The sequence below is a fragment of the Mastigoproctus giganteus genome, chromosome 13 (genome assembly GCF_048544385.1).
Source record: "Mastigoproctus giganteus isolate SK-2022 chromosome 13, ASM4854438v1, whole genome shotgun sequence".
Classification (NCBI taxonomy): domain Eukaryota; kingdom Metazoa; phylum Arthropoda; class Arachnida; order Uropygi; family Thelyphonidae; genus Mastigoproctus; species Mastigoproctus giganteus.
This window is the reverse complement of record NC_143587.1, coordinates 153,533,930-153,560,221: the sequence shown is the minus strand read 5'-3', so window position 1 is coordinate 153,560,221 and position 26,292 is coordinate 153,533,930. Positions and strand designations below refer to the sequence as shown.

At 37.8% G+C, this 26,292-nt stretch overlaps 1 protein-coding gene across 1 annotated transcript in view; it reads left to right on the top strand.

Annotated features, from left to right (window-relative positions):
- The window catches only part of Kpc1 (Kip1 ubiquitination-promoting complex subunit 1), a 534,039-nt gene that overhangs the window by 17,967 nt on the left and 489,780 nt on the right, over positions 1-26,292 (top strand). Inside the window, exons 2-3 of the mRNA XM_090388154.1 lie at positions 2,239-2,305; positions 23,426-23,508. Of these exons, the coding sequence (XP_090244280.1) occupies positions 2,239-2,305; positions 23,426-23,508 (150 nt within the window). The remainder of the gene's footprint in view (positions 1-2,238; positions 2,306-23,425; positions 23,509-26,292) is intronic.

Genomic DNA, 26,292 nt, shown 5'->3' with positions numbered 1-26,292 from the left:
TTAGTTGGTTCCACCGTATAGAATTTAAATACTGTCTCAGACCACCGTAGTCACCTTTACGAAAGCAAAAACCCTTCCCTTTACCCTTGATGGTAGTTACCTCTTTGAGTAAATCCCACTTCAGCACACTGTGATCACTGCGACCTAGTGGTTCCTTTATCTGCAGATTCTTGATGCATGAAGAATCACTAGTGATAATCAGATGTGTATTACTCCCTCTAGTTGAGTATTACTGCCTCTAGATGCCTTCCAAACATGCTGCTTTAGAAAACAATCATCCAATAAATCCACAAAAGCCTTGCTATTGTGTGAGTGTCCAGCCTACAAATTCCAGTCAATATCTGGGAAATTAAAATCCCCATTATAAAACACTCTAATTTACTGGCCCACTCTATTTCTGTGCACAATTGCTCATTATACTCATCAGATTCATTAGGCCTATAACACACACACACACCTACTCTCATTTTTCCTTTCCCAGTGTTTATGTCACACCAAACAGACTGAACATTGCATTGTCCAACAACATCAATTGGTTGCACTTCCTTAGATTTTATGTGTTTCTTAACTAACAGCATAACCCCTCCTCCCTTCCTGCCCTGTCTATCCTTCCTGTACACACTGTACTCCCCAAATTCCAGTTCTGCATTCATTATATCTGTGTGACACCATGTCTCTGATATCTCAACAATATCTGCCTGTGATGTCTTGACTAGCACTTCAAGCTCATCGAATTTATTAACTATACTCGTAGCATTGGTGTACATGCAAGTATACATGCACCTGTTTCTACTCTTAGTTACCCTAACACAGCCCATGTATTTACTTGTTCCACTATGACTCTCAGCAGTCCTGGAAATTCCCATTGCCTTGCTTTCCAGGCTGCTGCTCAATTGCATTTCAATAGAAGTAGTGCAGGAATCACTTTTACCTCTACTAGCAGCCACTGTTAATTTATTAGTCCATGTATCCCCCAAGCTAGCAGTTTTCCGTCCCGCCTAACTCTGCCTCGATAGCATCAGCAAATATTCTTGCACCCTTTCTATTTAAGTGTATCCCATCCCTGTAGAAGTAGTCTCTTCCTAATTGTAATGTTTACTATTTAGTTCAGTAAACATTACAATTATAATAATTTTAACCATATGTTTAGCCATGTTTCAGGAAATGTTTCTTGCCCTCCTTTAGTTGGCTCATTTTTTGAATAGTTTTCTCTGACTTCAGAGATTGCAGGCAAAAATATTTTGCCTATGACTTAGATATGTTTGTGAAACTTAGAAAATCTACAAGGAGAATACTATATTGGCACAATCTTGCTTTCAATTTCAGCCATCCTAACAGTGCCAGATGACGGATTGTTTTTCCCCAAAACAGAAGGCTCTGGGGACAAACAAATTAAAAACAGATTACAAAATTTTTTTGACTGTAATTTATGGAATTGCATATAACTATGTTGCCGTAGCCGAGTTGTGAGGAGTGGGAGTGCTTCAGCACACGCTCTTAGAGTAGACCGGGTTCAAGCCCCTGACTGCTAAATACGGTCAGTCTGGACACACTGGATGGACCATAATTTGGACCACACTGGATCAGTGTGGCAGATTATGGTCCATTCCATTCCAGTTCCATTCTACAAGTTTCCATCATCTTGTAGTGGGTTGATAATGGCTGCAGTTTACTCTTTTATGTTGTTATGCTCAAATAGTGCAAGTTGATTGATTTTAATTATATATTTTATTAACTTATAAGGTCATAAATGAAGGGTAAGAAAAATTGTCAGAAACATGTCTAAATTTAAAAAAAATATATTTTAATTATATTCTATATTAAATAGTTTCAATATAAAAATATCATGTTTTTATCATCATTGTCCTAATATAATAATGTGTCTGCCTTCCATCTCCCACATAAATTAGAATAGTATACCCTAACTTCTTATTTGTATATGAACTGTTTGATTTTTTTTTTTTTTAATCTTTATTCCTTATTCATAGTTGGCTGATCACTGATAAAATGATCAGTGCACAGTGAAATGAGCTTTTTCATGTCTCTGTATAATTGATATAAACATTTATTTTCATATATTCTTTCGTTAATTTAAATGTATAGTTGTCATCAAAAGGAATTCAAAAGCTCATTCTATTTTCCATTGTCAAGTCTTGATTATTAGTAATCTGTGTACATATATTTGTATATGGAGAATAATATTTCACATATTGAGTCAACGAACTTTACTTTTAATAGGAGATGTTATCAAATATGTATTTGGAGATGACTGCCATTCTGTTAGCCAGGACAGTTTAGTTATATAGTAAGTGTCTGTAATATGTAAGTACAATATTAAATAATTTATATCTGGATGGATGTGGTTGTGTTTGCATGAGAGAGAGAAAAAGAAAGAAAGAAAGAGAGAGAGACTTAGTGTAAAGAAACTCTGAAACTTAGTGTAGACTTAAATTTTTATCCAAACTCAAAATTAGTAGTTGAGTTTCAGAATTCATTCAGAGTTCCATTTTATTCAGATCCAAAATTTGAATAAAATGGAATGATATTAAACAGTGTTATGGAATTATATGATTATTTTATTAAAAATATCACAGAAAATTCATTCACTCTAAAGATTATATATATGTAGGGTGTACCAAAAAGAAAGTCAAATAACTTTACTGGTAATTAAAATCATAGGATGAATGTTGTTAGGGGGTTCATTTTAACAACAGCGCTAAAAAGTCAATCAGGAGATTGACTTGAATTGATTGAACTTCCCAAAAATCTCTGTTCATCATATGCGTTGTACAGAACTGAAATTTAAATGTTATAAAATGCAAACAGTTCATTGTTTAGAAGAGGATTGTGAAACAAAAATATTTGCTTGTCAAGAATTAATTGAAAGGATAGACTCTGATGATAGCTTCTTACCCAACCTATTTTAGTGATGAGATTACATTTCACTTATCAGGCAAAGTTAATTGATGTAATTATAGGATGGAGGGAGGGAAGATCATCTTGATTAGCTATATGACCATGAAAGGGATTTGTCTGAAGTTAATGTAAGATGTGCTGTGTTGAGTTCCTACATATACCCCAGGGGCTCACATCTGGTGAGTATGGGCTTGGCACACAGAGGTGAGGATATCATCATTCTGCTCTTTCCTGGTGATTTCCATTCTACTTTTTACTCTCTCTCTCTCTCTCTCTCTCTCTCTCTCTCTCAGGGTAACTAGGGAATTTTTGGCTGGTGCAGCATAAGCCTCAGGCTTCCTTGCACCATGTAGCTAATAATAATAATAAATTTATGGACCATATTTCTCTAATGATTGTACTGTCACTGGCATTTTCTATCAGAAAATATGAGTTCTGTATTTCCGAATTGTAGAAAAATCCTGGTCTGTTGTTGCAAAGAGCCTTTCTTTCAACAGTAGGAAGTTTGTATTCTTGTAAAAATCAGTTCATTACTACAATTATCAGTAAAGTAATTTGGTTTTTTTTTTTTTTTTTTTTTTGGTATGTTCATTTTGGTGCACCCTATATTATATATAGCACATAGACATAGTAGTAGTGGCAAATGATGCAAGAAGTCAAGCTTGTATAGCATCACCAAAAAAAAAAAAAAAATACTACACACTTTTTCCATCCATGTGCTCCAAAAATTTGTCTAGTTCTTCCCTGAATTTATTCAAACCATCCACTTCCACAACAGCAGATGGAAGCCTGCTTCAACAATCAACCACCCACTGACTGAAGGCAAACTTCGACACATCTTTCCTAAAAACATCCTTCCTCAACTTAAATTTGTTCCCCTTCGTGTGTGTAGTCTCAGGAAGAGGAAGAATGCCATTCACATTCAGCTTACTCCAATCCATTCAAGGCCTTGAACACCTAAACAGATCATCCCACAGGTGCCTGGTCTCCAGAAGCTGCAATTTGTAGAAATGAAGGCTTTCTAGGTAAGAGCACCCTTTTCTTCCATTTACCAATCTGGTTGTCCTTCTCTGCACCCATTCCAGCAGTTCTACATCCTAAAGTGAGGCCTCCAGACCTGTATACAATACTCAGGATGCAGCCTAACCATGGCCTTATACAAAGGGATAATCAATCCTTATGCATGCTAGCAAAGTTTCTGTGTATCATTGACAAAATCCCATTGGCAACATGTCTGCACTGCTCAGAGAATTTCATATCTGACTACACAATTACCCACTGGTCTTTTTCATTTTGTACTACTCTGAGTGTAGTCCACATGACTGAGTTACTCTAGATTACTGCTCCAGTTTCTTGCATTTGTCAACGTTAAACACCAACTGCCGTTTCTCAGACCATTGATCCAATTTTCCTAGATATTTTTTTGCAGTTGCTTTGGCAGTTGAATACTTTCTTGAATACTTTATTAAAAAAAAAAAAAAACTAGTAATATGCAAATATCAATTGTGTACAGACCTGAAATCATCAGTTTTTCAGTTAATTTTCTAATTTACTTTTGGTGCAAAAATTTAGTTATAAAGTTCAGTTATAAAGTAATATTTTTAGCATATTAAAATTCATCTGCCTTTTATAATGTGATTTCATCTTGCAGAAGAAAGTGAATGTGTATTTAATATTAAGAATGTGCAGTATTGTTTTCCATATAAATCTTTGTGGAGAGCTGTGCAGTATGATCATTATTCATTCAAATAGATATATCAGACTTAGATAACTTTAACTTGTCTTTAGCTATGCCAGTGTTTTTCTGTTTGTCTTGCATGCATATTGGGTAAATCATTCAGTTAATGGTAAATGTTCTTGTTCTTTCAATTAATGGGTAAAAGTTATCCCATTTATCTTAAAAATCTAAAGAAATAACTGAAATTGTTCATCTTTTGATGTAGCCTTTATTTTCAATCTCTTACGAACAGAAAAGTGAAAAATTATATATATTTTACTTGTAAATATAACTTTTAATTAGTTTATGAAATAAATAATGAATCAGGACACACCTTGAGTACTGTATACAGGTCTGGAGGCTTCATTTTAGGAAAGATATAGAGCTGCTAGAATGAGTACAGAGAAGGCAATGAGATTATTGAGTGAAACAAAGGGTTACTGTTACCAAGAAAAGCTTAAGTTCTGCGAATTTCAGCATTTGGAGACTAGGCACCTGTGAGGTGATCTGATTGAGGTGTATTAGGCCTTGAATGGTTTAAGCAAGCCCAATGCTGATGGGATTCTTCCTCTTGTGCAGATTCTGCACCTGAGAGGGCATAAATTCAAATCGAGGAAAGAGTTGTAGAATAGATGTGTGGAAATTTGCCTTTAGCTGGCTGGTGGTTGATTGCTGGAATGAACTTCCATCTGCCATTGTGGAAGTTGACATTTAAATAAATTCAAGTATGAAATAGACAAACTTTTCGAGTGAATGGTTGGGTGAAACGGAAAGGATTTTTTGTTGTATAAACATCTTTGGTGGCACCTACTAAATTTTTGGACGGTAATAAAATCAATATGTCACGATTTTGTGATGCGGAAATGACGTCATTTCCATTTTATAACAAAGAAGACAGAGTCGGGAGAGGAGATGGCGCGAAGGATCATGGGAGGTGATCTTGCAGATCACCTACTAAATTTCGGATGGTAGTAAAATCAATTTGTCATAATTTTTGCAACGTGGAAATGATGTCAGTTGACATTTCCATTTCATAAGAAATTAAAATGGAGTCGGGAGAGGAGATCGCGCAAAGGATCATGGGAGGTGATCTTGGATGTGATCTGAGCTGGCATAAACCAGGCATAGTTAGTGGCGGAAAAGCGTTTGATTCGAGGCTTTGAGCTAACCATTGCCACCCGTGGCAAAAACCTTTTGGTAGCTGGAGAAATGGATATCTTGCAATATTTAAAGTAAAGCATTTAAAGCAAAGGATCATGGGAGGTGATTTTGGATGTGCTTAGGGCTGGCATGAACCAGCTGCTTGTGGGAAAAAGGTGGGAAAGGCAAAAAGGAGTTGGGAGAGTTGATCACGCAAAGTTTCATGGGAGGTGATCTTGGATGTAGTTCCAGAACTGGCATAAACCAGCTGGTTGGGGTAAAATGTTTATAATTCGGGGCATACCACTTAGGTGGCTTTGGGCTAACCATTGCCACTCATGGCAGAAACCTTTTTGGTAACGAGAGAAATGGATATCTTGAGGGCAGTGATCTTGGATGTGCTCAGAGCTGATATAAACTAACTCTGAGCACATCTAAGGTCATTACATTATATGCGCTTCAGCCTTACCAGTTGAAGCTCATGTAATGTAGGCATTACAGTACCCGTCTGTATTACTGAAGCGGTTGTATATTTCCATCAAGAGTGTTCACTGGTGTAGCACTTTTGATTTCCTTCAGCACTTTCTGCTTAGCATTTACAATTTTACCAACTGTTTGGCAAGCCAAACCTAGCTTGCAGCCTATCCAGTGCTGTAGTCATAAAATTAGCAGAAGGTATATGCCATGAATGTTACAAAAAGCAGAGAGTATACTGTGCATATCAGGCTTATTAATCGAATTTGCTTTGGTCACATAGAATAAAACAAGCGATTTGTTTTATTCTATAAGTCTTTGAGTAAATCCCACATCAGCACACTGTGATCACTGTCACCTAGAGTTTCCTTTATCTGCAGATTATTAATGCATGAAGAATCACTACTGATAATCAGGTCAAGAGTATTACGCCCTCTGGTTGCCTCTCGAACATGCTGCTGTAGAAAACAATCATCCATAAATCCAAAAAAAGCCCCACTAGTGTACAAGTGACCAACCCAGAAATCCCAGTCAATATCTGGGAAGTTAAAATCCCCCATTATAAGACAATCTGATTTACTTGCCCACTCTATTATTCTGTACCTTTCTCATCAGAGTCATTAGGCCTATAACACACTCCTACTCTCAATTTCGCTTTTCCAGTGCTTATGTTACACCAAACTGACTCAACATTTCACTGTCCACCCATGTCAACCGGATGCACTTCCCTAGATTTTATTTGTTTCTTAACTAAGAGCATAACCCCTCCTATTCTGTCTATCATTCCTGTGCATAAAGTAATCCCCAAATTCCAATTCTGCATTCCTTATATCTGTGTGACACCATGTCTCAGTATTATTAAGTTAAAATGTTACATTTTTGAAATCTAAGTAATTATAAGCTTGGATGATAATAAATTTATTTACTAAACTTCTAGCATTGGTGTACACCCAAGCATACATGCACCTGTTCTTATTCCTAGCTACTCTAACACAGCCATTTACTTGTTCCGCGATGTCTCCCAGCAGTCTCTGAAATCCTCAGCGACTTGTTTTCCAGGTTGCAGCTCATTCCAATAGAAGCAGTGCAAAAATCACTTTCACCTCTACCAGCGACTACTGTTAAGCTATCAGTCCGTGTACACCCAAGGTAGCAGTTTTTCAACCCACTTAACATAGCCTCGATAGCATTAGCAAATATTCTTGCACCCTTTCTCTTTAAGTGTAACCCATCCCTGTAGAATCACTCTCCTGTTAACAAAACATGACCAGGCTGAGAAAAATTCTACCCCATGAGCCTTGCACTGTCTCTCCAGGGCCAAATTGTTTGACAAAACTCTCGTGATATACTCCCTCCTATCGTGTCTGGGTCAAATTGCAGGCACTTCCAAATTTAACTCTAACTCGCAGCTTTTTTTCAACATTCACTTGTACTTCTTAATTCCTCCTTTCTCCTACTCTTAATGTCATTAGTGCCAATGTGTACAACAGTATCACCTTTTGCACCTTTAAAAGGTGATATCTGCTCTAAAACATCATCAACTTTTGCCCCAGGCAGACATATCCTGGTCCTGTTCCACCTATCTTTTTTGCACAATATATTCCCCCTTACAATAGAGATGCCGACAACTACTTCCTGTGGGACCAGCGCATGCAAGCTCTGGCATTGAAGTGGGCAGCTGAGAGCTTGAATAGGGTCCCCCAATTTAAGTCCCTCCAGGCCATCTACCCTGTTCTTCAAGCTCTCATAAAGGCCCATAATGCTGAGTTTGCACCTAACTTTTTCACACTCGTTACATCGAGCACACACAAAGACACCCCCCTTGGCAATATCATGTCCCGTTCTTGATAGTCCACAAACATCAAACAAGCAGTACATTTCAAAAGGCTGTGATTCAGAGGACAACCCCCCCTCAGTTCTCTTCTGAGTTACAGCACTCCCACTACCGTGAGTCTTTTGCTTTGCTGCTCTGGTCTGAGGCATTATTTCAATTCAATTTCAATACAATTAAAAACATTACTCTAAAATATTACACTAAACTTATATCTCAATGCAGTAATAACACTATATTTATTTCAGTATCGAGTTTTGACTCCTACCGAGTTTACGTTATATGAATTTCGTATCTCCTATTAAATTTAAGTTATATGTATTAAGTTATAACTTTACATTTATAAAATCTAAGTGGTTATATGTATTATTAAGTTAAAACATTATATTTGTGAAATCTAAGTAGTTATAAGCTTGGATGATAATAAATTTAACTTTCTATTGCCACCTACATGGTTTGAACTGTCGTGGTATTATGTCTTTGCCAAATCACAGATTCTAAAAGCTCTCTGAATATTGCTGTTGTATGTTATGGTCTATGTGACAAGTTAAATTATTAAAACAAGTAAGTAGTGCTAAAATTTATAGTTTATAATCTTCTGCTGATACTGAAGTACATTGCTACAAGTTACGTAGAAACTTCTAGTATGTGCTATATTGATAAGAAAACAATGGTGTTAGAATTCAAAAGCTACTATCAAAACGATGCCCGAAAAAGTCGACTGTGGCGTTTTATGCAGTTACAAGGCTGAGTAAAGAATAAATACACCAAATTAATCAGAAAATCACAAAAAAATACTATACTACTAAATTTAAATCAAAAGTTATAGAAAATCAATAATTTCAAATCAATAATAACAAGATCCACTTAGTGGTTTTGAACATGTGTGGCTCCCACTGGTCTTGTCAATTGTATAGTTGGTAGTTTCTCTTGCCGAGGCACTTGTGTATAAGTATTTTGAGATACGAAATACTTGTACTGTAAGCTCGATATTGAAATATATATGAATTCAATAATGTAAAATTCATGGCATAACCGGTGCATAGTGTTATTACTGCATTAGGATATAAGTTTAGGGTAATATTTTTAATTGAACCGAAATCATGCCTAAGACAAGAGCAGCAAAGCAAAAGGCTCAAGGGAGTGCCGTTGCTCAGGGGATAACTGAGGGGGGGGATGTTCTCAGAATCACAGACTTACGAAATGTATTGCTTGTATGAATTTTGTGGAGCGGGACATGATATTGGCTAGGGGTGCGTGCGTGCGTGCGTGCGTGTGTGTGCGCGTGCGTGCGTGCAATGTAAAGAGTGTGAGGCTTTAGGCACCAACTCAGTGTTTATGAGAGCTTGAAGAATAAGGTGGATGCCCATGAAGGATTTAAATTGGTTGGCCCATCAAGCTCTCAGCTTCCCACATCAAAGCCAGAGCTTGCACTTGATTATCAGGCAACACAGTGGCAATCCCCAAGGCTAAATACTGTGGTCCCACAGGAGCTAGTTGTTGTCAGTAACTCTATTGTCAAGGAAATGGGAAATATATTGTGCAAAAAGGATAGGTTGAATAGGACTAGCATATGGCTGCCAGGGACAAAAGCTGATGATGTTGAGCAAATATCATCTTCTAAGGGCACAAAGGGTGATATTGCTGTACATATTGGCACTAATGACATTAAGAGTAGATCTGAGGACTTATTTAACAGTTAAAGGTCAATGTTGAGAAAAAGTCAAGTGTTAGGGTTAAATTTGAAATTGTCTGCAATTCTGCCCAGAGACGAAAGAAGGAAGTATATGATGAGAGCCTTATGAGTCAGTTCGGCCATGGAGAGATTGTGCAAGGCTCACAGGGTAGAATTTTTCTCGACGTGATCTGTGCTGTTAATAGTAGAGACTCTTTCTACAGGGATGGGATACACTTAAATAGAAAGGGTGCAAGAATGTTTTCTGATGCCATTGAGGCTGTGTTAAGTGGGTCGGGAAGACTAATAGATTAACAATAACTGCAGGCAGAGATGAAAGTGATTCTTGCACTCCTATTGGAATAAGCTGTAGCCTGGAAAGCAAGGTGCTGGAGATTTCAGGAACTGCTGGGAGTCATCATGGAACAAGTAAATACATGGGCTGTGTTCGAGTAACTTAGAGTAAGAACAGGTGCATGTATACTTGCATGCACACCAATGCTAGGAGTATAATAAATAAATTCAATGAATTTGAAGTGATAGTCAAGACATGAAAAGCGGATATTGCTGGAATATCAGAGACATGGTGTCACACAGATATAAGGAATGCAGAATTTTAATTTAGGGAATACAGACAGGAATAGGAGTACAGAAAGGATAGGAAGGGAGGAGAAGTTATGCTGTTAGTTAGGAAACACACAAAATCTAAGGCAGTGCATCGAGTTGACGTGGGTGGCCAGTGCAGTGTTTAATCAGTTTGGTGTGGCATAAGCACTGGGAAAGTGCTTATGCCACACCAAATGAGTAGGAGTGTGTTATAGGCCTAATGACTCTGGTGAGTATAACAAGCAACTGTACAGAGAAATAGTGGACCAGTAAATCAGAATGTCTTATAATGGGGGATTTTAACTTTCCAGATATTGACTTTTATTTATTTATTGGACGACTGTTTTCTACAGCAGCATGTTCAAGAGGCAACTAGAGAGAGTAATACACTTGATCTTTTTATCAGTAGTGATTATTCGTGCATTAACCCCTTCCTGGAACATTTTTTTTCTGAAAATGTGCCATAACTGATCGAATTTTTTTATTTTAATTTTTTGTGTTTTTTATAAATATTTTTATAAACACTTGGACTATCCCGAGTTATCTCATGTATTCCAAAAATTTTTCAAATTATACAGATTTTTTTAATATATTAGCACTTGGGCTAAAAGAAAGGAACAGAAAAACACTCTTCACTACTCATAATATAAATAAATTTAAAAAATCAAGTGGAATGCACAAGCAGTAACCTCCCACCACAAGCAATAATCTTTGTCTAACTACATTCTGACACACAGCTGCTGCAAGTGGATAGGTGAGGTAAGCATCACTTACAGGTAGCAGTTCAAGAGGGTGCCGAAATATTTTTCGATATAGTTTTCTAATTGGTTAACGCTTATCAATATTCAGAATTTAGGATGGCAAATTTTATTTTGCTTACTGGCAACACATAGGAACACGCACTACTGTTCTGACATTGCTGTACAATAAGTAAATATAAGTAAAATGAAAGCCAGCCGTCTGCTGCCAGACATAAGAAAATCCTGAGATATCTCGGGATTTATTTGGCTAATGCAAAATTAGCAAGATAAATGCCCGAGAAAATGTTTCAATCCTAAATTTGGAGATATTATTGTATCTCGAGATATTTCGTTTAGTTCCAAATAACTTTTAAAACTAAAAACAGGCATCTCCATAGCCAGGTGGGAAGGAGCAGTAGTTGTGTGTAGCACACGCTTCTTGATTATACCGGGATTCGAGCCCGTCACCACCAAATACGGAGGATGCGGAAAGGTCAGGGAATGACCACTGCATATCCCCGGAGCAATATGGCCTTAGTTGCTAATGCTCCTAAAAACCAAATAACAAACAAAAAACAAAAACAAAACTAAAAACGAGATATCTCGGGATAATCCACGAAGGGGTTAAGAATCTACAGATAAAGGAACCACTAGGTGGCAGTGATCACATTGTACTAATCTGGGATTTACTGAAAGATGTAACAACCATCATGGGTAAAGGGAAGTTTATTTGCTTTTGTGAAGGTGACTTTGGTAGTCTGACTCTTTTTATATTCTATACAGTGGGACCAACTGATGATGTTATGAACAGAAAATTCTAAATGGAAGCATTCATGTAATTAATCTTGGAAGTTACTAGTCTTTTCATACAATTAAGAAATACTGTTCAATATTTAGGCCTAAATGGATATTAGATGAAACTAATGTGACTTGTGGCAGAGAAGAAAAATGCATGGGGTGCATGTAAATTTTCATGCAACACAGAAGCCTACGGTAGATATAAATAAGTCTGTAATTTTGATTGAATTTGCTCATAAATGGGTAACATAAGCCAGAATATCACCAGTGACTGAATCCATATTGGTAATTGTTGATCAGACGGAAGGTTTCTAGATAGTTTAAGAGTTGGTAGTTAATCAATTTCTCCATTACTTGAGAAAGAATAGAAGTAATTGCAGTGGGACAATAATTTGTGGGCAAATTTCCAAGCAGAAGAGAAAAAAAAGACCTTTGGAATAAGAAAGTGAAAAAAGGTGGCAAAGAATGGGAGTGAGTTCAGGAGCACAGGTTTTGAGGACAAGTGGAGAAATACCATCAGGACCTGGAGCTTTCTTAGCATCAAGATTCATCAAAATCCATCTGACATCCTTTTGACTGAAGACCACAGGAGGCATTGAATGGAGCATGTTGGGAATGGTGGGAGATGTTTTACCAAAATCATTAATATATGAGTTGGAAACAAAATGGGATGCTAGCAAGTCAGCTTTATTCTTGGCTGAAGTGACAAAAGAACTAACTGGTTTTGATAGAGGTGAGAGCAGAGATGGGCAAAAGTGGTGGCCAATAGCTTTTGCAAGAGACCAGAATGCTCTGCTACCATTAGGGCAAGAAGCAAGTTTTCTGCTCTTAGCCTGTTCAAAATCTAGTTTGGACTAATTAATAACTGCTTTATAATTGTTGTGAGCTCTGGTGTAGACAGAAAATGAAACTGAAGAATTAGAAACAAGCCAATTACTATATGTAACATTCTTTTCTTGAACAGCCTTAGCACATTTATTGGAAAACCAAAGTTTAGATAAAGGACGGGATTTTAAGGTGAAGTGTGGAATAAAGGATTCCATTCCTGCAAGAATAATTTTGCTGATACGATGTGAGCAAACATTGACATAAGGAGTTTTGAAACAGTAATCCGACCAAGGAAAAGAAGAAATGAAATCTCGCAGGTCATCCCATTCTTTATTTTTGTAATACCAAACAACACAAGGTTGGGAATAGTCATGAGATAAAGGCTCCATTGGAGAAGAGGCAATCACCAAGTTGTGACCTGAGGTGCCTAAAGTACCACTCACTTTGATTGTGTACTTAGAAGGGTTGTTTGTGAGAAAAAGATCGAGGGTGTTGGCTGTATGGTTATATAATATATATTAGTATTAGTAATGGCCGCATGGTGCAAGAAAGCCTATGGCTTATGCTGCACCAGCCAAAAAAAAAAAAAAAAAAAATATCCAAACAAAACTATGATAAAAACAAAAAAAAAAAAAAAATAGATAATAATAATTAATAAAAAAAAAAAAAAAGGAAATTAAAACTATCATCCTATGCGCTTCCCTTACCCGAAGGTACTATCCAGATGACCTTTGAATTTCCCCAAACTGTCGGCCTCTACCACCCATGAAGGCAACATATTCCAGTAATTTATAACTCGCTGGCTAAAATAAAACTTCCTGCAGTCCAATCTAAACATTTCCCCCGTAACTTGAATTTATGTCCCCTAATTCTAGCATCATTTATAATCTTGAAAATTTTGTCCTCATTCATTTTACTGATGCCTCTCAGAGCCTTAAACACCTCAATCAAATCTCCTCTAAGGTGTCTAGTTTCCAAACTCTGCAACCCACATATTCGAAGTCTTTCTTCATAAGGACGCCCTTTTGCCGATCTCACCAAGCGAGTTACTCGTCTTTGCACCCTTTCAAGAAGCTCGATGTCTTTCTTTAGGTGCGGTCTCCATACTTGAACACAGTATTCCAAGTGTGGTCTAACATAAGCCTTATATAATGGGATTATCACGTCCCTATCTCTATTTGCAAAAGTTCAGTAGATCATCAATAGGACACCATGGGCTTTCCTTGCAACCTGTTTACAATGCTCAGAGAATTTCATGTCTGACCGTATCGTAACACCCAAGTCACTTTCCTCCAGTACTGGGTTTAGTCGAACTCCACCAAGTGAATAAGTTATTTTGGGATTACTGTTTCCTAGGTGTAATACCTTACAACTTTGTTGGATTAAAGCATAGCTGCCATTTTTCTGACCATTCCTGAAGTCTATCTAGGTCTTTCTGAAGAAGCTCAGCTTGACAGTGATCATTAACTACTCTACCAATTTTAACATCATCTACAAATTTAGACATCACGCCCTCTATCCCTTCATCAATGTCGTTTATGAAAATTAAAAACAACAGTGGTCCTAATACTGATCCTTGGGGAACCCCACTTCTTACATCAACCCAATCTGAGGAATAGCCATTTATCACAACCCTCTGCCTCCTGCCCTGAAGCCATCCTTCTATCCATCTAAGGATTTTCCCAGTGATTCCAACCTGTTCCAGCTTATAAAGCAACCGCTCATGTGGGACTGAGTCAAAAGCTTTGCTGAAATCTAAATAAACAATGTCGAAATTATTCACTAAATCCAGCTCGTGAGTGACCCTTTCGAAATAGCGAACCAGATTTGTTAAACATAATTTTCCCTTTACAAAACCATGCTGAGAATCCTTGAGAATTTCAATTCGATCCAAATGATCCTGAATTCCACCCTTGATCATTGCCTCCGTGATTTTCCCTACTACTGAAGTCAGACTGACAGGTCGATAATTTCCAACTTCACTTTTAGAGCCACCTTATGTATGGGAGATACATTGGCACTTTTCCAATCCAAGGGAATCTCCCCAGAGTCTAGTGATGCTCGCATTATTAGCCTCAATGGTTCAATGCACTTGCTTGCCGCCTCCCTTAAGATCATAGGGTATATTCCATCAACTCCAGGAGCCTTACTGGTCTGTAGGCTCGAAAGTTTTTTCATTAAATAATCTTGCGAAATTTCAATATCATTAATTACATATTTTTTAACTTCGCTCCCACAATTTCCCATTGCCACAAAAGGTTTTTCATTTGTAAATATCGATGCAAAATAACTATTGAGTTTATCTGCAACGGCAGCTGGTGTATTTAATACTATCCCCTTTCCCTTACGTAAAGGTCTGATCTGGTTTGTCCTGCTCTTCTTGGCATTTATATATGTGAAGAATTCTTTATCCCCCCTCTTTGCTCTGTTTGCTAGTAATTTCTCATAAACTGCCTTTGCCTGTCGAACCTTTTCTGTGGCTCTATTATACATCACCTTGTAGCTGTTATAGGCTTTCAGTACTTTTTATTGCTCTGTAACCTTTCCATGCTACCTTTTTCTGCTCAAGTAATGTGGCAACTTCACTATTCATCCAACTTGGAACCCTCCTCGTGGAGTATTTTTTTAATGGTATATACGCATTCAAGGAATCTGCGATTAATGTTTTAAAAGCGTACCACAATTCAAATTTATTCATTTTCTGCACGATATTTACCCAGTTAATAGAGGCCATGTAGTACCTTAAGGCATTGTAATTTCCTTTTCTGAAATTAAAACCCATTCCTTTGCCTTTTACTTCTACTACCTCTCTCGTCATCATCCACCGTAGAACTCCGTGATCACTTCCTGCTACTGGTTCCTCTTTGTTAGGATTGTTCGGTATTCTGGACAAATCTGGACATAGGTAAATGAACAATCTGTGCAAGGTCATTAGTAATTGCAAAAGCCTCAGCATCATGACCAGCAGGGTCTGTGTGACTAGAAAATAAAAGCCAGCAAGAGTTGTGAACATTAAAATCACCAAGGAAAATTACCTCACTGTTAGGAAAGCTGGACTGGAGAAAGTCAAGTTGTAAAGAGAGGAAGTCAAAGAGTTCCAAGTGATTAGTGGAACTGGGAGAATGGTAGAGACACCAGATGAATTGGACAGATGGAGGTAAAGAGATTTTAAGCCAGAGAAGATCGAAAAGAGGAGATTCCAAATTACCAAATCTCTGACAGGGAATATCAGAATGGGCATATGCACAAGTACCACCTTTGAGGTGAAAGCAATCATACAGAAAATAATTTGGGCAACTGAGATGAGCAGTGGTGAATCAACTGATAACTGAGATTCTGTCAGAAAAGTACATGGGATTTGGCAGACTGTAAGTGGAAATGGTCATCATTGAAATTAGAACCGAGACCACATATATTTGTGAAATGAACTAGAAAGTGTTTAGAAGGTTTAGATCTTTTCACAGATAAGTTTGCTCTATCTCTATTAGTTTGCCAATTCATAGTGTATTCAGTAATAAGAAAAAGTGATGGGGGGGGACATGCTGTATGAAGTAATGAAATTTTTGGATATGGCAAACACACGGTAAGAATATACCCAGATCCTTACATCATATGGCCTTGACAATGCCCCCCCCCCCACATACACTCTATTTGGGCTCCCTCCAGTCACTATCTGGCAGAGTAGAGGCAGCAAGATTATACACTAGCTGATCTGGAAGGCTCCTAGAGAGTTACCAATAAGTTCAGTCCAGTGTACTAACTAGCGGCCGGCCTGTGAACACCGTTTTAGAGCTGTACCCTCAATGTTATGCATTTAGTGGAGAAATTTTTAAAGTTGTACCATTTCCTTTTTGTGCTCAGTCCACCAACTTTTAACCCTCCCTTAGCACATCATTACTGGTCATCAGGTAGTTTGTTCTGCATTGTATATTGCAGTTGCATTGTTAAGATCTTGTTATTTTAGCTGAGATATGTTTCACTTTTTTTTTTTGAAGAGAATTTGTTTGTAAAAGATTAGGTCACTTTGAATTTGTTCAGTGATGTGACTCTGCCCTGACGTAGATTTGTGTGAGTTGGCATGGTGTGCTTATTAAAGACTTTGGAATAGCCAATATTATGTAATTGAAACAGAATGGGGGAAAACTATGTAAACAAACAAAGCAAAGAACATTAAAAATGCATTTTATTTCATTTTATGATGATGTAATTTACTCATAATTATATGATGTAATTTACCCAACACTGATCAATTAATTACCTTTAATTTGGTAGAAAAATCTGGTTATGTTGTTCAGACACTGCCGGAATGTAGTTCTGGAATGTTCCATATAATGTTTGTTCTCTATTAAAAGTCTTAAACTTTTCATTTTCCAAAAGTTGCTACATATGGTAAATTTAAGAGGTCACATTAGGTTTCGATATGTACTGTTAAATACTACAAGGTGTGACTAAACTAGTGCTCAATTAGTTCGCGGGCAGTGAGAAATGGACAGGATCTCAGAGGCCTCAAAGAAAGTAAAGTAAATTACAGCAGAGAGTATAATGGCTGCACTTGTCAAATCTTCAAAGCTTAGTCTTTAATGAATGGAAAGACTTAGAAATATCCATAAACTGATGTGACTGTGGCTAAAAATTAAAGGGATGAAGCAGGATACTTTGTCTAGAGCAGATTATTAATTATATTAATTGCAAAATGGCCAAATAATTAATTTTACATTTAATGAGGGAACACAAGCATCAGTACCTGCACCATGTGAAGAACCTTACAAAAAATCCACTATCGCATCCAGGGTTCCTTCTAAGGAAGTAAAATTGTGTGCCTGCAATTTGAGTAGTGGTTTTGAAGTGCCACTCACTAAAGTTTTTAAGTGCACACTACATTCTGGAATGCAGTTGAATATGGCTGCATCCAGATCCCAGCCTGCTAGTTTTTCTTCTCATGGAGGGTTTGCATTTTCTTTCTTTGTCCACTTTGTCCACCCCGGTCCACTCAACATTCTTTGAGTAGACCGGGGTTCAAGCCTGTGACTGCTAAATATGATTAACATTTTTGTATTGATTGATTTATTGTAAACTCCGCTGACCTGGTGGTCATGCCGGAGTATAAACAAGAACAAATTATGCTTTATATTAGTTAGGAATCAGGAATCATAAGTACAGAAAAACTCGGAAGAACCAGAGCAGAAACAATTTAAAGAAAATATTTTTTAGGGAAAATGTACCTCCTAACCAATAAGAGCTCACATTGTCGTATTATTAAAAGTATTAGTAGAGCCAGTATTGGTAGTGGAAAATGATGCAAGAAAGCAAGTTTATACATCATTAGCACAAAAAATTTCTGACTTCACCTGTCCAACCCCTCCTGTTTGTCTAGTTCTGCCTTGAAGTTATTCAAATTACCTACTACCCTCTTCTACAACACAGATGGGAGTTGGCTCCAACAATCAACTACCTACTTTGTGGAGTTATTGGATGATTGTTTTCTGCAGCAGCATGTTCGAGAGGCAACCAGAGAAAGTAGCACTCTTGATCTGGTTATCAGCAGTGATCATTCGTGTATTAAGAATTTGCAGATAAAGGAACCACTAGGTGGCAGTGATCACAGTGTGCTGAAGTGGGATTTACTCAAAGAGGTAACTACCGTCAGGGGTAAAGGAAAGGGTTTTTGCTTCCGTAAAGGGGAGTACAGTGGTCTCAGACAGTTTTTAAATTCTGTACAGTGGGATCAACTGACGATGTTACAAACAGTAAATTCTAAGTGGGTAGCATTCAAGGAATTAATCGTGGAAGCTACTAGACTTTATATACCGATTAAGAAATATCGTTCAAGGTTTAGGCCTAAATGGTTATCAAATGAACTAATGAGACTCGTGACAGAGAAGAAAAATGCATGGGATGCATATAAATTATCAGGTGACGCAGAAGCCTGTGGCAGATATAAGCTAGTCTGTAATCAGGTCACAAAGGAGGTTCGGCAGGCGAAGGCGGATTACGAGAAATCTTTGGCAAAAGATGCTAAGAAAAACAGCAAGGATTTCTTTACTTATATAAACTCTAAAAGGAAGGGGTTGAATATGATTGGTCCACTTAACATCGATGGTTCGACTGTTGATGATCCTGCTCAGATAGCAAACAAACTAAATGAGTATTTTGCATCTACATTCACACGTGAGGAATTATTACAATTTGAAAATGGAAGAAGGTTATCAAATTGTAGCAGTGTGCTTAATGATTTTGTAATAACTGAGAGCAAAGTGGAGGAGAAATTGTTGAAGTTAAACATAAGAAAGGCACCTGGGGTGGATGGGATCTATCCAGTTATTTTAAAGGAGGCGGCAAAGCAACTAAGCAAACCCTTAGCCATAATTATGAGAGCATCCTTGGACTCAGGGGAGGTTCCCATGGACTGGAGATGTGCAAATGTGTCCCCAATTCACAAAGGTGGATCGAAGGGTGACACGAGTAATTACAGACCAGTTAGTTTAACTTCTGTTCCGGGTAAAATAATGGAGTCGCTGGTTAAAGATGCATTGCAGGATCATCTAGACAAGACTGCAGCAATAATTCAAACACAGCATGGGTTTGTTAAGGGAAAGTCTTGTCTGACAAATTTGATTGGTTATTATGATGTGGTCACAAAGGAACTGGATGCAAAAAATAATTTTGATATCATATACTTGGATTTCAGGAAAGCTTTTGACACTGTTGCGCATGGAAGACTACTGTACAAATTGGAGCAGAATGGTATTAAGGGTAAGTTGCTACAATGGATAAAAGGATGGTTAAGTGGGAGAAGACAGAGGGTGGTAATCAATGGGTGCTGCTCTTCGTGGACTAATGTTATTAGTGGAGTCCCACAGGGTTCGGTGTTGGGTCCACTGTTGTTTTGTGTATTTATCAATGATATTGATGAAGGTATATCAGGCTTAATGTCGAAGTTTGCAGATGACACAAAGGTTGGCAGGGTTGTTAATGACAGTAATGGCAGTGTGCTACTGCAACAGGATCTAGATAATTTGGGCAGATGGGCTAAGAAGTGGCAACTGAAGTTCAACCTTGACAAATGCAAAGTACTGCATATGGGTAGAAGTAACCCCAGAGAAACGTACCAACTGTGTGGTACTACACTTAAGGTGGTAGAAAATGAAAAAGACCTGGGAGTAATTGTGCAGTCAGATATGAAGTTTTCTGAGCAGTGCAGACAGGCTGCTAGGGCGGGTCATGGGGTTTTGTCAATGATATATAGGAATTTTGCCAGCAGGGAAAAGGAGGTGATTGTCCCTCTGTATAAGGCAATGGTCAGGCCACGCCTTGAGTACTGCATACAGGTCTGGAGGCCTCATTTTAGGAAGGATGTAGATTTGCTTGAGCGTGTACAGAGAAGAGCAACACGATTGGTGAGGGGAATGAAGGGATTCTCTTACCAAGAGAGGCTTAAGTTCTGCAAATTGCAGTGGCTGGAGACTAGGCACCTGTGCGGTGATCTGATTGAGGTCTATAAGGCCTTGAATGGGTTGAGCACGCTGAATTCTGATGGGATCCTTCCACTTGTTCAGATTACCAACCTACGGGGACATAAGTTCAAATTAAGAAAGGACAGATGTAGAATAGATGTGCGGAAATTTGCCTTTAGCCAGCGGGTGGTTAATTGCTGGAACAAACTTCCATCTGTCGTTGTAGAAGTTGATAGGTTAAATAAATTTAAGGAGGAACTGGACAGGCATTTGGAGGGAATGGTGTGATTTTTTTTTTTTTTTTGGCTGATGCTGCATAAGCTCCTACACTTGCTTTCTTGCATCATGTGCCACTACTACTACTACTACTACTACTTGCTAGACGCTTCCGTAGCCAGGTGGGCAGGAGCAGCAGTGCGTAGCACACGCTTCTTGATCAGACCTGGGTTCAAGCCCGTAACCACCAAATACGGAGGATGCAGAAAGGTCAGGGAACGACCACCACAAATTCTCGGAGCAATATGGCTTTAGTTGCTAATGCTCCAAAATAACAAACAACAACAACCTACTTGCTGAACGTCAGTTTTTGCATATCTATCCTGTAACGATCCTTCTCAATTTGAAGTTATCCCCCTCGTTCCTGAGCAAGGGAAAGAATGCCATCAGCATTGAGTCTACTGAATCCATTCTGAACTGTAAACACCTCAGTCAGATCTCCTTACTAGTCTCTAGATGCTGCAATTTGCTGAACGTAGGAGCATCGTTCATAGTAACTATGCTCCTATGAAACTACAAAAGAGAATATGAAATAGGGGTTTGAAAAACAAAATCTAGATGTGATTGACACTGACAATAATGGTAGAATTCCCCCTTACTCTGATGCTTGTTATTCAGCAATTTTGTAGCTAAAGTAAGGAAATATTTCACCTACTGGATCAAATTGACCGAATAAAATTTATTTACAATTAGAACACTACAGTTTCCATTGTGTTGCACTATGCTACAGGTTACTAATTAGAGATTCACTTTGTCCAAAATCACTGATACAAAGAGTCTACAAATATCAAGTCAAAACTTACAAAATCTCTAGCTACAAGTTTAAAAACTAATGAATATGACTAGTACTGTTAAAACTATTTACTGAACACAATTCAGCATGTTAATTAAGTAAAAAGTCCAAATTTTTTTAAAAAAAATTTATCAGTTTCCAAGAGCTAAAAATTCTCTGTCAGAAAAAGAATGTATGGGAGGTATAAGGATTATTTTCTGAGTGTTTACTGTTTAGTTTATAAAATTTGTTAAAACTGTCAAGAATAGTTTTTATAAAGTTAATTTTATATTTATAAAATCTGTTTACTTTTATTTTCTGATTCCCTTATAAAAATCACATGTAATTGTTATTATCAGTGATTGTAATCATTAATTATTTTAATATGTGATCAGCTTGTCCAACAGCATAAGGTAAGAAGGCAAAGTGATATTCATTCTATGCACTGAGGAAATATAATTAAAGGGAACTATTATCATATTTCATATAAACTTCTCTTTACACTTGCGATATAGTATATACAGGGAAGTACATCCCATCCTTGGATCTCAGTTCCACTGACCATCTGGAGATGGAATGGATTGCATTTATCAGTACAGTCCTCTGTCCATGTCAGTTTAGGAATTGAGGATAGTTTGTTATCTGAATGATCCAGTATTCCAGATCATTTACTGATGTCACTTTTCAACAACCTGTTGACTCAGTGCCATGTCATTTTATAGTAGTGATTTGAGTTTGGTGATCCAATGTGCTAATTAGCTCGTGATCTGTATAAAATGGCCAGGCATATATAATGAGGCTTGTGCAGGATAAATGGGAAGAAAATTGGTAGCAGAAAATAGTTGGTGATATGTGGTTGACATGACACTGTTGGCAGCGTCAAAATAAATTTTGGAAATCCTGGATTGGTTGAGGAAAGCAAAAAATGTATTGAAGATTAGCATTAGTAAAGGCACATGATGCAAGAAAGCAAGCTTATATAGCATCAGCCAAAAAAAAAAAACAACCCTTCTTATTTCACCCATCCTCTCGTTCCAAGATTTTAAACTGCAACAAATCAAAAAACTTATGGCAGTAGTTATATCTGGATACTGCATTAAAAATTGAATGGAGAAAAAGTGAAAGAGTAAGCAGATTCAATTTTCTTAGCTGTTATGATTTTGGAAGACAGCAGAGATGGTTGCAAAATTACCAAAACCTTAAGATTTACTCTTAGCATTAATAAGTATAACAAAATCTGGCAGACAAAATGCTAACCAGAAGGGAAAACAATAAATCTGGTTATTGTGCTGAATTTTTTTTTGATATTGAGCAAAAATTTGAGCTGTAACAAAGGGGAACCAGAAAAGATCAAATTATTCAAGTTATGGTACTGGAGAAGGTTTCTCAGAATTGCTTGTTTAGCCAAATGAACCAATGAAAACATTCTTTGGGATATCAGAGACTACAGGTAATAGAAAAAAATCTGGATATGTTGAGAGACAACATCAGTTAATAGAAAAAAAAATTCTTTTGAGAGTGGGGATTACATCGGTAATTAAGGGGAAAAAAAAAGTTTTATGGACACATTACCAGACATCTAGAGAAGAACTATCTGGAGGAAATCTTTCTAAAAAAATATATGAAAGACAGAGGTTACCCAAGAAGATAGGTCAAGTCTGAATTTTGCGAGACTTCCCTTCAAATATCTATAGATATAGCAAAGCATCAAGAAATTGTTAAGAGATATCATCAATAGAATTAGAAATCCTTTTTTAGCTTCAAGACCTAAAGAAGAAAATAGTTCCATTATAATTCTGTTTAACAAATTCCGAATGCTATACTCCATATTGCATTCATTTTAATATATTAACTAGCAATGTGTTTTTCATTCTGTCTGAACTTCTTTAGTGAAAACACTGATATTTTGTTATTTTTCATAATTTGTGAGATATTTGTTTGATCAGTTAAATTAGGTATTCTCATATTTTTCTCATTTTTAGTGCACTTGCAGTTTATTCCCAATAATTCTGATTATATTTTAAAGAATCTCTTCTCACACAGCACAGTTTTATTTTAAAAGTAATTCACATTACTAATATGTGAATAAAATTCACATATCAGTAATGCCAATTTGCCAAAGCATATTGGCATTAGCATTAATAAAGGCACATGATGCAAGAAAGCAAGCTTATATAGCATCTATTTTTATCTTATAGCGAATCCTGTGCCCTTGATGACTTGGAAGACTTTTTAGATAAAGAATTAGAGAAAGTTGAGTCAGATATAAAACCACCTTCAGGCAAGTGTGTGTGTGTGTGTGTGTGTGTGTGTGTTCATAGATAGCATATTTAAATTGAAATAAAACATTTATTTACTTTTGAGGAAGTATAAACCAATGAGCCAAAACATTATGACCAGCAAGTCATTATGCAAATCGAAGCAACTACAGGTGAACTACAGCTTGTGTGCGGTTTGGGACACGGTATAAAAATCGCCTGATACCGAGCTCCATTAATTAGTGTTACTCTTGTTCTTCAGATGGGGAAAGGCAGTGGACTTAAGTGAGTTTAACAAAGGTCAAATTGTAATGGCCAGGTGACTGGGTCAGAGAATATTCGAAGCTGCACGGCTGGTCATGGTCAGCTGTGGTTAGTACGTACCAAAAGTGGTCCGAGGAGGGGGAACCCATGAACTGTCGGCAAGGTGTTGGACGACCGTGGCTGCTCGAGGTGAGCGAAGGCTTTCCTGGATGGTGAATGGCAACAGAAGGGTGTCTGTAGTGCAACCTGCCAGTAATTGGAATGCTGGTGACGGGAGTAATGTGTCACAACACAGTACATCGAACCCTGCTGACAGTGGGGGCTGCGTAGCCGCAGGCCGCTCCGAGTGCCCATGCTAACCACGGTTCACTGTCGACAGTGCCTACAATGGGCATGCGAATATCGAAACTTGAGTGATTGGAAGAAGGTCGTCTGGTCTGATGAACCACGTTTCCTGTTGCACCATGTGGACGGCCTATTATGTGTGCATTGTTTACCTGGGGAAGTGATGGCACCTGGATGCACCGCACTGTGGGATGAAAACAAGCTGGTGGTGTCATGCTTTGGACGATGTTCTGCTGGGATACCCTGGATGCAGTCATCCATGTGCCGGGCACTCTGACATCTACCACCTATCTAAACATCATTGCTAACCAGGTACACCCTTTAATGGCAACAGTCTTTCCCTCTGGCGGTGCCGTCTTTCAGTAGGATAATGCACCATGCCATACCACCCAGATTGTTCGAGACTGGTTCACGAAACATGAGGAAGACTTCAAGGTATTGCCCTGGCCTCCAAATTCCCCAAGCGTCTGTGGTTTGTGTTGTAACAGCAACTTCGATCTGTGGCGTCTCAACCACAGACCTTACAGGAGTTAAAGGATCTGCTGGTTATCTATTGGTACGAGATTCTACAAGGCATATTTAGAAATCTTATAGCATCCTTGCCTCGCTGGGTGCGAGCTGTTTTGGCTGCATGTGGAGGACCAACATCATGTTAGGTTAGGTAGGTGGTCATAATGTTTTGGCTCATTGGTGTATTCTCCTGAAAAAAAAAAAAAAAAGGGAGAGAATGTATTTAAGATTAAATAAAGCATTTAATAAACAATAATAACAGTACTGGCATATGATGCAAGAAAGTAAGCTTATGAAGCATCAGCCAAAAGAAAAAAAAAAAAAAAAAAACATGTAACCTGCCCATCCCCTCTAATAATTTGTCTAGTTCTTTCTTGAATTTATTCAAACTGCCCTCTTCCACAAAAACAGATAGACATTCCAATAATGGTTTGTTCCGATAATCAGCTACTTGCTAGATGGAGGCAAACCTCTGTCCAAATTCAAATTTAGGAAGGTGATTCTTCCTCAATTTTAATTTATATCCTCTCTTGTATGTAATTCTGAGCAAGAGGAAGAATGTCATTAGCCATTGAGCTTGCTCTGTCCATTCAAAGGCTTAAACATCTCAATCAGCTCACATTGGAGGTACCTAATCTCCAGAAGTTTTGATTTGCAGAACAGAAGCCTTTCTTAGTAAGACCACCCTTTCTTTCCCTTCACCAATGTTGTTGCCCTTCTTTGCACCCTTTCCATCAGATTTACATCCTTCCTAAAATGAGGTCCCCAGACCCATATACAGTACCAGCTTTATTTTCTGTCATTTACACTAAAGCTTGCAGCAATTCTAAAACAGTTATTAACCAATCCAAATGATTTTGAACAGGCTAATGGTATAAAACTTGCTCATGTCCAAAGTTGAATATTGTGGTCCCTTTGGTCGCATCTTCTTTTCGTCTATATTAACACCATCTGTCAATACTTAATGGTTATACAGGAATACCTTGCATAGCGTGGTTTCGAACAGCGCGGGTTGAGTTTACAAATTGAAAAAAAATTAACTGCTTTACGCACCAATATATTTGATATGTATGTATTATAATGCCAGCACGTAGGCCAATGTGTTATGGATTCAAGGCAACGCTGACTGTTGTCAACTCCCATTATACAGGGTGTCTCAAAAATACACGGCATAACTTCAGGAGTGAGTTCCTCATACGTAGACAATAAAACTATTTTATATCAACATAGTTCTGGAAATGCTTTGTTTCCGAGTTTTGAAGGTCTGTCTATGACACTTAACTGTTCACATCACCTTATAATAATTGTTCAAAATGTCCACCTTCTGCCTGAATACAGGCCTCATATCAACGTTTCATGGACTCGCGAAGACGATGCGAAATTCCTGGCATGTTTCGTATTGTCTCACAACCTGCCACAATTCGATTGCAGAGAGTTTTCACATCAGCTACCAGAATCAAATACACCAATGACTTTAAATGGCACCACAAGAAGAAATCTAGTGGGTGTAAATCATGCTGTTTCAATCATGCTGTTTCAATCTACCTATCCACCAACTAGGAAACCTTCGATTCAGGTAATTGCGGGCTAGGTGACTGAAATGTGCGGGAGTGCCATCGTGCATGAAGTCTGCTTGTTGACTTCATGCACGAAGTCTGCTTGTTGAAAGTTTCTGTACGCCTGCCCCG